Source organism: Schistocerca cancellata, chromosome 1 (assembly GCF_023864275.1).
Source record: "Schistocerca cancellata isolate TAMUIC-IGC-003103 chromosome 1, iqSchCanc2.1, whole genome shotgun sequence".
In the NCBI taxonomy this organism is placed as follows: domain Eukaryota; kingdom Metazoa; phylum Arthropoda; class Insecta; order Orthoptera; family Acrididae; genus Schistocerca; species Schistocerca cancellata.
In genome coordinates, this window is record NC_064626.1 from 106,519,579 (window position 1) to 106,536,960 (window position 17,382).

The window sequence follows — 17,382 nt, forward strand, 5'->3', positions numbered from 1 at the left end:
ATTATAGGAACTGAAATTTAGTTGATTGTGGTTAGTTCTAAGGGTCTGAGACAAATTTCTTTGCCTCTGTGATGTGAGATGTTGAAAATATTTGCTTCCATAACTGTAATAGTTACGTGTAAAGCTCATTTGTTGTCTTTTAACATAGATATTTTCACAACAATGACAACATTTTTTTACTTCCTACATTGTTAATGGTACAGTGTGGGTCATTGTGACAAGTTTATTAAAGTCTTACTTGAATGCAAAGTGAACACTGCAGCACTTGTTCGAGAATGTGCATGTTTGTGAAATTTAACCACTTTGGAGACTTGTCATTGTTGTTGTTCTTCTTCTTAACATACTCAACTAATTAACTGCTGAAATCTTACAAGTAATTTTTTTAAAAATTGGTTTGATTGAACTCTTAAGCATAAGTTGTTCAATACATATTTTGATCTTGAATGATGTTCAATCCCTACTTAGGCCTAGTCCTCCACTCCTAGACAATCTCACACAGTAGCTGTGTACCACATGCATTATCTGCAGTAAGAAATGTAAGTGACTGGACTACTCATGTGTAGGTCACTAGGGCAGAGAATTGGCCAAGAATAGGTACACCCTGTTTATTGTAATTTACTAAGTTTCGTGACACAGTGAGAAGTGGAGGGGAGACCAACTCCATATGAGTTTGCGGGTTTAACAAGGTTACTGCACCTCCTGTATCTACTTGCAGGTGTAGAACTTTACGAAAAACCACAACATCAGTGAGAAGCTTATTTGGTGCAAGAGAAGTAGCCAATACAATTTTTATGTCCATATCCACATTAGGATCATTGTGGTGAATTTCTGAATTACAAACAGAAGCAGTGTCTTCTTTGTTACAGTTATGACAGGTAGCCCAGCATTTTGATTAGCCTGGGTGCTCATGGTTAATGAAACAATAAGTGCAGGATGGGAGCATTGAACATGTGCATTGATGTTTACTGGCCTGTTTACTTTGTTGGTGTGGCTGCTGCTGGGTGTGAGGCTGGCTGACTTAATGCTCTGATTGTGTGTGGAATGCCGCAGCTGTGTCTTCTCCTTGTGAACTATCTGAAGCTTGGCTCAGAGAATAGAGTTGAATTGCTGATATGTCACACCACGACTCAATTTGGTTACCCACAGCTCACGACACCTTGAATGATTGTGCAATAGCTAAAACCTTGGAGAGGGATGGATTTCACCCTGGAGGGTTGTTTTTGTTGTTGTGGTCTTCAGTCCTGAGACTGGTTTGATGCAGCTCTCCATGCTACTCTATCCTATGCAAGCTCTACATCTCCCAGTACCTACTGCAGCCTACATCCTTCTGAATCTGCTTAGTGTATTCATCTCTTGGTCTCCCCCTACGATTTTTACCCTCCACACTGCCCTCCAGGACTAAATTGGTGATGCCTCAGAACATGTCCTACCAACCAATCCCTTCTTCTAGTCAAGTTGAGCGACAAACTGCTCTTCTCCACAATTCTATTCAATACCTCCTCATTAGTTATGTAATTTACCCATTTAATCTTCAGCATTCTTCTGTAGCACCACATTTCGAAAGCTTCTATTCTCTTCTTGTCTAAACTATTTATTGTCCATGTTTCACTTCCATACATGGCTACACTCCATGCAAATACTTTCAGAAATGACTTCCTGACACTTAAATCAATACTTGATGTTAACAAATTTCTCTTCTTCAGAAATGCTTTCCTTGCCATTGCCAGTCTACATTTTATATCCTCTCTACTTCAAACATCATCAGTTATTTTGCTCCCCAAATAGCAAAACTCCTTTACTATTTTACAAGTCTCATTTCCTAATCTAATTCCCTCAGCATCACCCAACTTAATTTGACTACATTCCATTATCCTCATTTTGCTTTTGTTGATGTTCATCTTATAGCCTCATTTCAAGACACTGTCCATTCTGTTCAACTGCTCTTCCAAGTCCTTTGCTGTCTCTGAAAGAATTACAATGTCATCGGCGAACCTCAAAGTTTTTATTTCTTCTCCATGGATTTTAATACCTACTCTGAACTTTTCTTTTGTTTCCTTTACTGCTTGCTCAATATACAGATTGAACAGCATTGGGGAGAGATTACAACCCTGTCTCACTCCCTTCCCAACCACTGCTTCCCTTTCATGTCCCTCGACTCTTATAACTGCCATCCGCTTTCTTAAAAATCGTAAATAGCCTTTCGCTCCCTGTATTTTACCCATGCCACCTTCAGAATTTGAAAGAGAGTATTCCAGTCAACATTGTCAAAAGCTTTCTCTAAGTCTACAAATGCTAGAAACGTAGGTTTGCCTTTCCTTGATCTTCCTTCTAAGATAAGTCGTAGGGTCAGTATTGCCTCACGTATTCCAACATTTTTACGGAATCCAAACTGATCTTCCCCGAGGTCAGCTTCTACTAGTTTTTCCATTCGTCTGTAAAGAATTTGCATTAGTATTTTGCAGCTGCGACTTATTAAACTGATAGTTCGGTAATTTTCACATCTGTCAACACCTGCTTTCTTTGGGATTGGAATTATTATATTCTTCTTGAAGTCTGAGGGTATTTCACCTGTTTCATACATCTTTCTCACCAGATGGTAGAGTTTTGTCAGGACTGGCTCTCCCAAGGCTATCAGTAGTTCTAATGGAATGTTGTCTACTCCCGGGGCCTTGTTTTAACTTAGGTCTTTCAGTGCTCTGTCAAACTCTTCACGCAGTATCGTATCTCCCATTTCATCTTCATCTACATCCTCTTCCATTTCCATAATATTGTCCTCAAGTATATCACCCTTGTATAGATCCTCTATATACTCCTTCCACCTTTCTGCTTTCCCTTCTTTGCTTAGAACTGGGTTTCCATCTGAGCTCTTGATATTCATGCAAGTGGTTCTCTTTTCTCCAAAGGTCCCTTTAATTTTCCTTTAGGCAGTAGCTATCTTACCCCTAGTGATATATGCCTCTCCAGCCTTACATTTGTCCTATAGCCATACCTGTCTAGCCATTTTGCACTTCCTATCGATCTCATTTTTGAGATGTTTGTATTCCTTTTTGCTTGCTTCACTTACTGCATTTTTGTATTTTCTCCTTTCATCAATTAAATTCAGTATCTCTTCTGTTACCCAAGGATTTCTACTAGCCCTCATCTTTTTACCTACTTGATCCTCTGCTGCCTTCACTATTTCATTCCTCAAAGCTACCCATTCTTCTTCTACTGTATTTCTTTCCCCCATTCCTGTCAATTGTTCCCTTATGCTCTTCCTGAAATTCTGTATAACCTCTGGTTCTTTCAGCTTATCCAGGTCCCATCTCCTTAAATTACCATCTTTTTGCAGTTTCTTCAGTTTTAATCTACAGTTCATAACCAATAGATTGTGGTCAGAGTCCACATCTGCCCCTGGAAATGTCTTACAATTTAAAACCTGGTTCCTCAATCTCTGTCTTACCATTATATATCTGAAACCTTCTAGTATGACCTTAGCTGTTTAGTCCCCCTTAAACATCCCAAAAACCACCACCACCTTCTAGCACCTCCAGGGTTCTTCCCTGTATACAACCTTCTTTCATGATTCTTGAACCAAGTGTTAGCTATGATTAAGTTATGCTCTGTGCAAAATTCTACCAGGCAGCTTCCTATTTCATTTCTTAGCCCCAATCCATATTCACCTACTACGTTTCCTTCTCTTCCTTTTCCTACTGTTGAATTCCAGTCACCCATGACTATTTAATTTTCGTCTCCCTTCACTACCTGAATAATTTCTTTTATCTCATCATACATTTCATCAATTTCTTCATCATCTGCAGAGCTAGTTGGCATATAAACTTGTACTACTGTAGTAGGCATGGGCTTCTGTCTATCTTGGCCACAATAATGCGTTCACTATGCTGTTTGTAGTAGATTACCCACACTCCTATTTTTTATTCATTATTAAACCTATTCCTGCATTACCCCTATTTGATTTTGTATTTATAATCCTGTATCCACCTGACCAAAAGTCTTGTTCCTCCTGCCACTGAACTTCACTAATTCCCACTATATCTAACTTTAACCTATCCATTTCCCTTTTTAAATTTTCTAACCTACCTGTCCGATTAAGGGATCTGACATTCCACACTCTGATCCGTAGAATGCCAGTTTTCTTTCCCCTGATAACGACGTCCTCCTGAGTAGTCCCTGCCCGGAGATCCGAATGGGGAACTATTTTACCTCTGGAATATTTTACCCAAGAGGACGCTATCATCATTTAATCATACAGGTATGTAGGGTATGCTCTTGCATCCAGAACTAAACGAATGATAGCACCTCCCTCCATCTAATCAGCATAAGGCTCTTTAAGCACATCAGATGAAAAATGATAAAGACTACATAACTCATGGAGTTCCACTGCCAATGATCTATAGGACTGATGTGGTTGCTTCCTACAGTGGTAAAACTCAACCTGGGATGCAATAACATGGGTGCGCTTATAGCAGTATTTTGAAAGAAGTTCACACATTTGGTCAGTCATTAAAGGAGGCAGATCCTGCAAAGGTGTGAACTGACATAGGACTTGATACACTTTTGGTGATATCTATGAAAGGAGCAAAGCACGACATAAAATAGTGTCAGTGATCCAAAAAGCTTGAAGTGTTGTAGCAGGTGTTTCTTGTATGCGTCCCATTCCTCAACAGACTCATTGTATGTAGAAAAGGGAGGCAGGTAAACCATGGGGGCCATGGAGGACAAAACAGCAGATGACACAGATAAAGGAGCATGCTGACTACACAAAAGAGAAGCCAATGATTGAAATACCTGAGTCTGATTGTTCAGCACCTGCAACTGCTGCTGCAATGTCATGCTTGCTGTTCAACCACCAACATAAAATGTCTTCTGTAACACTATCAGTCATCATGAGAATAAATGGAGGTCCTACTAGAGTAGAAAGTTGTATGGAGAACAGAACCATGCTCGTCGCCAATCATGTTGTAATTAGGTATAAGTGCAACATGACCAACAGACTGAACACAACTTTATTCCGAGAAAGAATTAACAAATTGAACACAGTATATAGTAGCCTTGCATTATCTATTTGTGGTGTATACAACTTTGGAATGGGAGTTTTGCCTGCAGTATTTCTGGTAATATCTAGGGCATATTTCCTCAATTATTTCAGTTTCCATATCTATCAATGCTTTGGTTGACTCATTAGCTTCCATATTAGGTGCAATTAGTTCATCCACTTTATTAATTGTAATCTAGATCTTACTTTGTTTAGCTTCTGTTCATTGATGAATTGGAATATCTTTCCTGATCGGTGTTTGCTTTATTATCTAGAGGAAATCTAAGCCACAACCTTTTATGATCAGAACACCTAGTTTAAGTGTATTAGACTGCATAATGCCTCTGGGAATACAGACAATTCACAGTTTCACTTTCTTTACATTCTTTCTTTATTTTATGGGTTTCTGTAATAGTGGAACTGTTCACCTATATTATATTTTGTCTAAATATAGCTAGTGGGATAGGAAAAAGCTATGTAACTGTTAGTACATAAAATGTTCAATATGTTCCCTCATTTATGCAATATAAATATGATAACAGTGCACTTGTTGAAAATACTAATTATACAATTATACCAACATATGTAGTACAATTTTGGAGCTATCCCACACTGATCTGCTCTATATTATTATTTTTGCTAGTGCCAATATGTGCTGTCTATGACTCAAGACATCTGAGTGCCCGCTACTACACAAAGGCTACGACAAATAGTACTATTTTCACATCTTTCTCTCTCTCTGATGCCCCCCCTCCCTTCTCCCACATTCTCCCCTCTACATCTTTGTCTCCCTTTGTTATTTCATCCTCACAACAGGTGGGTGCATCTCACTCTGTGGCCTGAGAGGCCTGACCTTTCTTTTTTTTAGAAAAAAATTCCCGACACGACAGTATATGTACTTTTTTTGTATGTGTCTATCAACAGTGCTTACATTTTTCTGAAGGTAAATACTGTCTGCAATTCTGTATTTCAATTTTACAGTTTTTTGAGATCATTTTCCTTTTTGATATAATTCCTTTATTTGAAAAACATTCCAACTAAGCTGCACAACACTGGAAATCAATATTATTTTTCCTAACGTACACCACATACTGTCCAGCAGACTAAATCTTAACTATGACTTTACAGTACCAGAAGAAAGTGATGTAATACAAGCACTAAAATTTCTTATTATTTATTAATTGTAAATGGTTTCAACAGAACTAGAAACTAACTGTCTGTGGGAGATCCTACGGAATAGCTAATTGATCCACAGTTAACTTTTTTTTTTAAAAAAAGAATTATAAAACTATTTTACAATTCCCTTGAAAATTATTTTTTCTTGGGCATTATCAAACAATGCAAAATCCTCACCTCTTGTTGCTGTTTTTGTTTCATTCTCTCCCTCTCACGTGCTACACGCTCCTGCATTAACTTGCGAAAATACCACTCCTCATAAACAGCTTTAGACAATAGTTCACGATCTGTTGAGTAAAAAAAATGAAAAACTGTAATGGTATCTCTCACAATACTTTCTATATTCCAAATATATGAAAATCATCAACAAATTGTATGCTTCCCTTCAAATTTGGAGCTATTAAATCTATTACATGAAGCTGCTGTTAATTACAATGAAAATTCTTATTTTTAATTGAATTTATCCAGCACAATTCTTTTTCAAAGAAAATGTAGTATTAGTGAAAAAAGAATTGTGAGTAGCAGTAGCAGTATTTATTTTTATTTATCTTACAGCTTGAAACATGTATTTAACATGCATGGACAATGTTACAGTAATTACATTTAGGTTATTGATACACAATATATATAGATTACATGCTATTAAGTAAAAGATCATTTAAGTATATTTAACATAGCATTCCTGAGGTCAAATCATGTCAGCACCATACTGTATGAGCACTTCAATATAAGCCATTTTTTTAACTCATTTTTAAAAATTCTACCAGAAAGCTGTTTCAGGTTGTTTGACAGAGAATGATAAAATATTGCTCCCTTAATGAATGTGGTATTTGTTGTTAGATTCAATCTTCTGCTCACCAAATGAAAGTCTGATTTGTGTCTTGCATCGTAATCATGGATTTCCATATTCCTGTTTGTCACTTTTTTGTCTTTTTTCACTAATAATATTGATTGAAAAATATATACTGTATAGATAGTCATAATATTAAAATTAATAACCAGGTTTTTGCATTAAGTTCTGGGTCTTACTTTTGCCATAGTTCTTATTACTCTTTTCTGCAATACAAATACCCTTCTTATATTATATTGGCTACACCCACCCCACAATACAATTCCATAAGATAGATGGGGATACACCAACACAAAATACACTATTTTTATTGCTTCAATATCTAGATATAGAACTAATCTCCTTAGTAAACACAGACTAGATGTTATTTTAACACAGACATGATCTATTTGCTGATTCCACGTAAGTCTGTCATCTATATATATCCCCAGAAATTTACATTCTGAACAGGTATTTTCCTGAATGTCCTCATTTACAACAGTATTTTTATTTGAGCCACTTGTCTTAAAATAAATTTAATTAGTTTTGTTAATATTGACCCTCAGGATTTCTTTTTCAAAATGTGTTTGGGCTTTTTCAACAAAATTCTGTACCACTGAATTTAGCCATCATTACTACGTGCCCAGCAAACCCCAGAGGTTTCATCAGCATACATAGTAATACAATGTAGTAGTAGCAGTAGCAGTAATAGTAGTAGAAGTAGTAGTAGTAGTCGTGGTGGTGGTGGTGATGGTGTAAGCAGCAGCAGCAGCATAATGAGAAGAAAGAATGCATTTCCTTCTCTTTGAAGTACACATTAAATAATGCCCTGGTCTCAGAGATAAATATACATTTCTGAAATGGACTTGCAGGCATATTAATAATTTCAGTGTGCTTACTCAAATGAATACTGCAAACCTGGTTTATTCTTCATTGAAATAGTATACACAATCCTGTGACAAGTGACCTCCATAAGTTTGTTTTTACTGAAAAGGCATACACGATCCACAGTATTATGCAATAAATAGACGATTTTCATAAGTTTATTGTCCTCAATTTGTGTATAGTTGATGTACTCATCACCAGAAGTGCTGTTGCTGTTATTTATGTAATGATGATTTTGCAGTCACGAAAAGCATTTTGAATAATGGAATTTTGTGAACAGAGACTGCTGTGACAGTGCAACAATTTCAAACTAACTTTATAAATACTCACCTCAAAGAAAATTTACATCATTTGGTGCAACAGTTTTGAAACAGCTTATGTCTTTGCAATAAAAAAGTCTTTGTCACCTGGGACATTAAGGGAGACAGTGGAGAAGATCCCATTTGCACATGTATGGAGTACGCAGAAACTAACAATGTGAGCCAGTTGAAAAATTAAGAGCAACATTACCTACTAAAAAAAAAGAGGGGATCCACCCTGTAAGCTAAACAAATCATGGCTCACTCAAAGCTGAAACATGTGGACAAGTCATAGTACATTAGTGTCTTCTGACAAGGGGATCATCAGATGTGTAAATAACAGATTTTAATGGGTCTCAGATATGTTATTTATTTATTGATTTATTTAACCTGGCAAGATTAGGGCCATCAGGCTCTCTTGTACATCTAACCAGGCATTCTACTTATTTTACATTCATATGTTTTAGTAGGCATGTTAAACTACATCTAGTACAAAAAGTGAAATAAACAATTAGAGAGGCACACCTGGAAAAATACATATATATAGAGTTTATATTCGTAGATCATAAGTACTGTTATAATTATACATTATTGAAGAGACAGATTTTAGATAGGAGTGCTAGCAGCAAGGAGTATGAGGGAGACTCATGCTGAAGGGAGGAGAAGAATAGAGAGACATGATGAAACATAATTAAGGAAATATAAAGGAAAAGAGCTTCTGTAAAGTTTGGAAGGTAGGAGACAAGGTACTGGCAGAAGTAAAGCTGTGAGTACCGGGTGTGAGTTGTGCTTCGGTAGCTCAGATGGTAGATCACTTGCCCGCAAAAGGCAAAGGTCCTGAGTTCGAGTCTCGGTCGGGCACACAGTTTTAATCTGCCAGGAAGTTTCATAAAGGAAAAGAAGATTGCGTGGCTAATAGAGATAGATGAAGAGGAAGGCATCTCAGGAGCAAGATAGGAGACGCTAGCTTTGCTATTTGAGAGATGAGAGGATTGGCCTTGTACATTAATTTTGTGGAGAATGTTATGAGGATGATAGTAGGAAATGCTTCAACTTCTTCTTAAAAGCAGCAGGAGGTTTAATTTTGCGCAAGGTAAGGGGCAGTTTGTTCCAGAGGCAGATAGCGGCAACTGAGAAGGAGTTTGCAAAAGTTTTTGTTTTGTGAGAGTTGGCACAGTTAGGATACCAAATAAGAGTGACCTTGTGTTTCGATTATGATGGCATGACAGGTTTTTAATCTCTGAAGCAAGGTACTGGGGTGCTTGCATGACGAGGAGTCGGTGAAGGAGACATAGAGTGTGGTAGTCACGCAATTTGTCCAGCCGCAGCCACCCTAGCTCGGAGTATGAAGCACTAACATGATCATATTGGTGAATGTTGCAGGTGTAACGCACAGAGGCATTCATGGTTAGTTCTAGCCGTCTTTTGTTTTCACTATTCATGCCTTGTTGAATCACATCACAATAGTGGAGGTTCGGTAGAACAAGTGCTTGCACGAGCTGGCGTTTCAAGTCCTGTGGAAATATGTTCCGAAAGTTTATGAGAGCATAGAGACAAGCAGATGTCTTTTGGCACACTGTGACTGTATTCTCCGCTCAGTTGAGATGCTCATCCAAAGTTACACCCAAGTTCTTAACTGTTTTCTGATGTGGTATTGGAGTACCGTCGAGCAGAATAGGAGGTAGCCGTTCGCGGAAATCTGCACTTATTAATTTCTGATGGGCTATTAAGATTACTTGCATCTTTTTTGCATTTAGTTTAAGCCCCAGGTTTTTCACCCATGTCACTACTGAAGACAGATCATCATTCATCTGAGCGATTGCAGTGTTTACATCTTCAGGTCTGACGCTTAGGTAGAGCTGGAGGTCGTCAGCATAGAAATGATATTTACAGGAGGGCAGAACCGACAAAATATCGTTGACATATAAAGAAAACAAAAGTGGTCCTAAGACTGATCCTTGTGGCACTCCCAAGGAAACATGTTTCCAGGAAGATTTTTCATTTACGCAGACAACACATTGCTGTCTGTCTTTTAAGTAGCTTTCAAACCATCTCATTGCACTATCTGAGAAATTAAGCTGTTGCATTTTTCTGAGCAATATGTCAAAGTTAACAGTGTCAAAAGCTTTGCTGAAGTCCAGTAGCGTCAATATTGTTGCCTTTTGATTGTCGATGGCATATTTCAGGTCATCAGTTACTTTAATTAGAGCAGTGTTTGTGCTGTGATGTTTACAGAAACCGGATTGAAATTTGTCATACAGGCTAAATACATGCAAGTGTTCAGTGATTTGGTCATGAACAATATATTCAAGTGCTTTGGAAACAGCAGGCAGTATGCTAAGTGGTCGGTAATCACTAGGCAGTTGCGGGTTTTCGATCTTAGGGGCTGGGTCGAATTATGCTTCTTTCCCATGCAGTGCGGTATATTCCGTTCACGAGGGAAAAATTAAATATGTCAGTTAAGACAGGTACTAAGAAATCAGCAACATTCTTAATCATGGTTATACCAATACTGTCATTACCTATTGCATCAGAAGAGATTCTCATTATTGCTTTTCTTGGCGTATTTGTTGTTAGATGTTTTAGATGGAAGGTATCGTTGTTAGTTATCCTGTTTGGGGATTCTTGTGGATGGTAATTATCAGAGGTGCAGAGAAGAATTCATTTAATTTGTTAGCTGACACATGAAAAGTAGTTTCCGATTGTGCCTTTCCAAACCCCAAGCTACGGAGATTCTTCCATAGAGTCATGGGCGTCAGATCACTGCATACAAGGGAGCGAGCGTGCCTGATTTTAGCATTGCGAATGCATTGTTTCACTCCGTTCCGTAGCTTTCTATATTCTTTGAAACGCTCTGGTTTCGGATCTGCCTTGAAATGCCTGTGGGCAGCATCCCTATTAGTCATCATTTGACGTAATTCAGCTGTCAGCCATGGAGCAGGAGATTTTCTTACACGGATTGTGTACACAGGTGCATGTTTGTCATAGAGGGCAGTGAGTTTATCACCAAGTTCATTAATTTTGCCGTCGATTGTAGGTTCTCTGATTATTTGATGCCATGAGATTTCTGAGCAATCGGCTGTTAGAGCGTCAAGGTCAATACGTTTCATGTTCCTACAAGTTATGTAACGCGATTTGATCCTTGGGGGCTGCACAGAGTAGGCCAGGAATATTACATCATGTGCTGGGAGGCCAGGGGCCGATGTTTGACCAACATCTCTTACTTTGTCAGTCTGTTTCGTTGCGATTACGTCTATAAGAGTATGACTGTGCGCCGTATGGTGTGTATGTTGTAATGGAAGAATGTTCATACTATTGCAGCTAAATAGTCTTCTTAGGTTTGTTGCGGAGGGAGTGTCTCTTAGCAGGTCTATGTTCAAGTCACCCATTATGATGACATGTTCGTATTGACACTGAAGTGAATGTAATTCCGACTGGAAGGAACTCATTGAGCTTATTTTTGGCGGCTTGTAAACGATGCCAGTCAAGAACTTCCGACTTTGTATATTTATTTCAATGAACATGAATTCAGCCTCTTTTTCTTCAGCAGGGTTTGATGTACATAAGACTTTCGCTTTGAGATCTGTTCGTATATACGCGCCGACCCCGCCACCCCGCTTTTTTGGTCTGTCTGCCCTAAGAAATGTGTACCGTGGGAGATGAATAGATGCAGAGAATATGTGTGGTTTCAACCACATTTCAGATAAGAGGATTACGTGGTAGTTTAGTTGGTTGAAGAGGAGGCTTAAGTTCTTTGTAATGTGCTGGTAAAGACTGGATGTTGCAGTGAGCTGCTAAAAGCTCTGATGCGTTCCGCTGAGCAGCCTGGAGTAGGGTGGTAGACTGGTTTGTCCCTTTCTTAGGCACTACCTGCCGTGAGGGGCACTGGCCGGTGCTTCCACCAAGTGACATAACACAGGGGTGTCTGAGATTTTGCGCGCCCTGTTTGTGACTCCGCGAGTGCTGAAAGAAAGGCGACTGCAAGAGATTTCCTGAGGTTGTGGGAGTATAGAAAATGGATTAGTGGTATTCGGTGCAAGGAGAATATGACCAAAATAGTGACGGCTGTGTGTCACTGTGTATCCTATGTCGTAAGAGGAGAAATGTAATTAGCGTATTTGAAACAGCTTAGGGTGGAAATAAGCAAAAGGGGAGTGATTTAAGAGGCCGATGCTGCCAGCAGAGAGAAGTAAGCTTAATGATTAATAGATTATCGTAGGAAGGTAGAATTAAATTGAAATTTACTAAAGTGATACTGGTAGTGATTATCGTAGGAAGCTACAATTAGATTGAAATTTGCTAAAGTGATACATATAGTGATTTTTGTTATGAACAATTTAAACTGAAGAGATGGGTGGTTAATGAACTAAAGGAGAGACTAATAATTGCAATAGAACTATTACAGAATGGAAGAGAATAAACTGAGAAAAAGTATTAGCATTAACTAAAATTAAGTAATGGTTAGAGCTACAGATACAAAAAAATAGTAACAAGTTAATACAGTTACAAAAACAATTAGTTGAAGGTACAAATATGGGTATAATTAAAAAGTTAATACAATTACAAGACTATATCTGAGTATAGGGCTGTTACAATTTGCAAATGGTGTTAAGTTTGCACTTTTGGCTTGAATAGCTTCACTTAATACTATTCAGTTCTGTCATGTTTGTGACTGTCTTCTTTCCAGCTGCTGTCTTAATGATTACTCTGCCATCCTGAGTCCACACATTCTGAAGACTGAAATGGGATATGGCACTGTTTAAAATCTTTAGTCGTTCGTGTGTCAGATCTTCCCTTATTGTAAGCCCTGTCCTTGCTAACTTCTTCTTCTGGGTAAAGATCTCTGCTCTTTTTTGGTATGAGACAAATTTAATTATTATTGAATGAGGTTTGGTAGCACCTGGTAGTTTTTGTCCCACCCGAGGGCTCCTGTCAATGTCAAGCACCTGGTAGTTTTCGTCCCACCCGATGGCTCCTGTCAATGTCTGCCTTGGTCACTTCAACGCTTAATTTTTCACGCGCAACCTGTATAAGCAGGTTGTCTGTGTCTTCTTCCTTATTTTCTGCTACTCCAAACAGTCGTAGACTATTTTGCCTTTGGTACTGTTCTAGCTCGTCTGTTGCGGCAGATAGTTTCACTTCCAACTCTCGTACCTTTTTCTCATATTCAGACACAGACTTTTTTAGTGCTGTAATTTCGGCAGTATTGGCCTCAACAGGTTCACACATTTTGGCCAATACTACTGCCGTTACAGTATCTGATATAGTGCCTGCTATCAGATCGAGATTGTTTTTATTGCGAAGCGCAGCGTTTACCTCAGAGCGGACCAGCTTTGCTATACCAGGAGCCACGGCCACACCTTCCACCAAGAACGAGCCCGCCACACCTGCTGCTTCCCCGCTGCTGGACGCGCTACTGTTGACTCTTCTGTTTACCATTTTCTCGAAGATATAGGCGGAGCACAGAAAAAAATAGCACTAGTGCACAGAACACTGTTGTTTACACAATTTCCACTGGTACTAGACAATAACACCTGCGAGAACACCTTCGAATTCAACTAAATTTCGCGAGCCGAACTTAACACGTGTTACACTGCAGCCGCCATGACACTACATGACATGTTGTAGAGGGACACGCCCTGAGTACGAAGCTATTCACATTTTTTGTGATGGGCCTTGGTTTTCGAAAAAATTGATTTTGAAGTTCACTGTGTGCTGTAATACACTTAATGTTAGCCATGTTCCAACCAAGTGAATGTGGCACAGTGGTTAAGGTCTACAGCTATCATGCTTGAGGTACTGTGTTTGGGCACTTTCCATGTTTTTGCTTTTTTAAAATCAAAATAGTCCAACATTTTTCCATTTTATTTTACAGAACATCAAAATTGTGTGAAATTATTAAAAAGTTTAAATTTTGTGGGCTCGGTCAAACAGAAAGCAGACTGTCCACGCAGACATCCTGTGCAAACTCTGTGTATTGTAACAGTGTATCAGCTTGGTCACTGCCTTTTATTTGGCTACAGCAATATAATTTCATAACACACAGAGTTTGTATGGACAGTTATCTGTGTATTATGAATATGTATTGCTGTGATCAAACAAACGGCGACGACCTAGCTCCTAAACCACTAGTCTTCAACGTCCGTTGCTCACAACGCATTGTTAGTGCTGTGCGTGTTTGAAGAATATGGTGAAATGGACGACCCAAGTGTGTCTACAGAAGTGCAGTCAGAAGAAAATACATCAGAGGTAGAAGAGTTGAATGAACTATTGGGATGCGAAATCACTAACACCATCAAATACGCCAAAAAGTTGCTCATGATTTAAATCTTCTAACAAATACACCACCCAGATTGATCTCTGCTAATTCGATGGCAATTGGCAATGAGATATGTATCACAATACAAGACCTGTTGGCCAGGAGACGGATCATCAATTGCGATGAATTAATAAACATCGACGAAGAAGATGAGGTGCACGAGTATGAGGCAGTAAGTTTCACTTTTGTGTGGATGTTCTCTTTCTAGCAGACGGATTTACATAATGTAAAGCAACTTACTTTGCAGTATATGGGAGTAGAGGGAGATGGAAATTTCATCACTGATGAATTCACACATGAACCGGCAGATTATGTGCCTCTATCCTACAAAGAATGAGCAGTTGCTCTTGCAGTAACTCATCCAAAATGAGCCTAAGGAATTTGCAGTCCCATGGCATCTCTCAATTAAAACATAAATCAATGCTATATTGATAAAAAGAGGATGGGAAATGAGGTGGACCTCGTCATGATAAATGGAACACTATCGATCAAGAGATGTATGAATGGTTCATCGAAGCAAGACAGAATTTGGAACAGGTAAATCATATCAAAATATATGTAAAATACACTGTAAGAGAGAGTGGCTTGTGAAAATAATATAATTTCTTCCGTGAGCAGGTGACAACCAGAACTTTACAGCAATGGGTGATGAATGGTGCTGTTCCACTTTTACTGGATACCTTTAATTTTGTGGCCAGTGTGGTTTGGGTTGAATGATTTAAACAAAAACATAAAATCAGGCAAAGGAAGATTATGAAGTTCATCCGTTTCAAAGAATGTACAATGATGGAAAAAGCAATAGTAGCTATGGAAGAATTCCACACACAAACAAAAATACTTATTGGTAATTTTAACCTCAGCTACATAATCAACACCAATGAAATGGGCTGTCAATATCAATCAATATACAATAGATCCCTCTTGGAGAAAGGGGCAAGAACCGTTCTCATGCAGAGAAAAGATTTAAACAAGATAGGTCATTTGTGCACAGCACAATACACCCTAACTGCATCAGGAAAGGTGATCCCTTACGTCTTTTTATGTATGCAGGAACTATTGGAAAAATTTTGCCCTAATGTTCAGAAGACAGTGGATGAATTTACTGTCAAATTTAAAAATGTAACCGTGTCCCGCACGAAATCAGGGAAGTTCACGAAACTGGTGTATGAAGACTTTTTAAAAATCTGTGATTCTTCCATATGTGGGGCAGGAAAAATTTCTATATATTATTGATACATGGGGAGGGCAGACTGATTTGACCATATATGATCACATCTTTGTGGATGAGACAAAAGTGTCCACCTGCATCATAAAAGTTATCCTGCCAAAGTGTACTCCACTTTGCCAGCCTTGTGATGTATATTTTTGCTGACAGGTTAAAATTTTCACGAAGAAAATTCAGAATGCTCCCGATTTGTTGAAGACCAACAGAGCAATCATCTCCAGGGACAACTCCATAAAACTACAGTCATTAATTTTGCATCAATTCAGGGCACCTGCTTTTTGAATGTGATCAAATATGCATGGTTCACATCAAAGTTAACGGATGAAAGAGAAACTTTTTTGAATGTAAATGAACAATGTTTTCCAGTATTGCTCTTAAAAACTAGATGTGCCTGCAAGACAGTAGCTTTTATAAAATGCACTTGGTGCTGTAAAACATTGTGTTTTGGTAGCTTTCATGACAAATATCATCCAAGTTTCTGTTGTGGCATAGCAAGTGATGCTGGTGATAGTGAGTAAGATTTTGTAATAATGATGTGAAAATTAAATTACTATGGAAAATTGAATATTTATTAATGATTTCACACAATGTACACTGTTTGTTGATATTTTGTAAAATAAAATGAAAAAAATCTTCTACTCCAATTTAAAAAATAAATAAATAAATAAATAAAATGTGGAAAGGACCTGAACAGGGTACCTCCAGCATGGTAGCTGTAGACCTTAACTGCTACACCACATTCACTTTTTTGGAATATGGCTAACATTATGCATAATACAGGGCTCAGTGAACTTCAAAATCAGTTTTCTCAAAAACCAAGGCCCATCGCTAAAAAAGCGAGTAGCCTCATACTCAGGGCATGTCCCTCTAAAACATATGCGAGACCCATCAAAATCTGTTATTTACACTTCTAATGATCCCCTTGTTAGTGCAAAAATGCACAAATTTCTCCATGGAAGTCCACAAACTGTTACAATAGAATGGATTGCACACACATCAAGAGCAATGTCATTTCTGAATGGGGAGGTCAGTCACCATAATGTTAGCGTCTGTCATATAGAAATCTTGTGTGCCTATGGAGTCTGAGAGGATTCGCCGGAAGTGAATATGCTTTGTGCAGTGAAAAGTGTATGGGCCTCTCTTCTTCATAGGGTCCACTGTCACTGGCCCCACTTTTCTGGCTTGGAGTGCTAACTAGGGTGATATCCTTCTATTGTGTTCCTTCTCATTTCCGTTGAGTTATACATAAACACCTGAATGACACTCCACCAGAATCCTGGATCAACTGCATCAAGAGTGATGACATGCCAATGCTCCTCTGGTTTCTGCTATCACATGATTTAACTCTCAATGATTTGTTTTCTTGGGAATGCATCAAGTACACAGGGTACAGCCCCAGCTGGATGATTTGAAGAATTGCATATCTCATATAGTGGAGCTAAAACAAAAGATATGATGGACACCTCTGGGACAAAGTGGACTGCCATCTAAATGTCTGCCTTATGACCCAGTGTGCTCATATTTAACACCTATAATGCCTGCCTAAGCACACAACAGAAGCACTTTTGGCTGTTAGTAAATGAACAATGCGTACAGATAGGTTCAAATGGCTCT

General features: G+C 38.5%; 1 protein-coding gene across 2 annotated transcripts in view; it reads right to left on the reverse strand.

The window, feature by feature from the left end:
- LOC126166549 (protein maph-9-like) overlaps positions 1–17,382 on the reverse strand; it is a 161,338-nt gene that overhangs the window by 83,745 nt on the left and 60,211 nt on the right. For both annotated transcript variants that reach the window (XM_049920411.1, XM_049920410.1), the window contains exon 4: positions 6,389–6,498. In XM_049920411.1, coding sequence (XP_049776368.1) covers positions 6,389–6,498 — 110 coding nt within the window. The remainder of the gene's footprint in view (positions 1–6,388; positions 6,499–17,382) is intronic.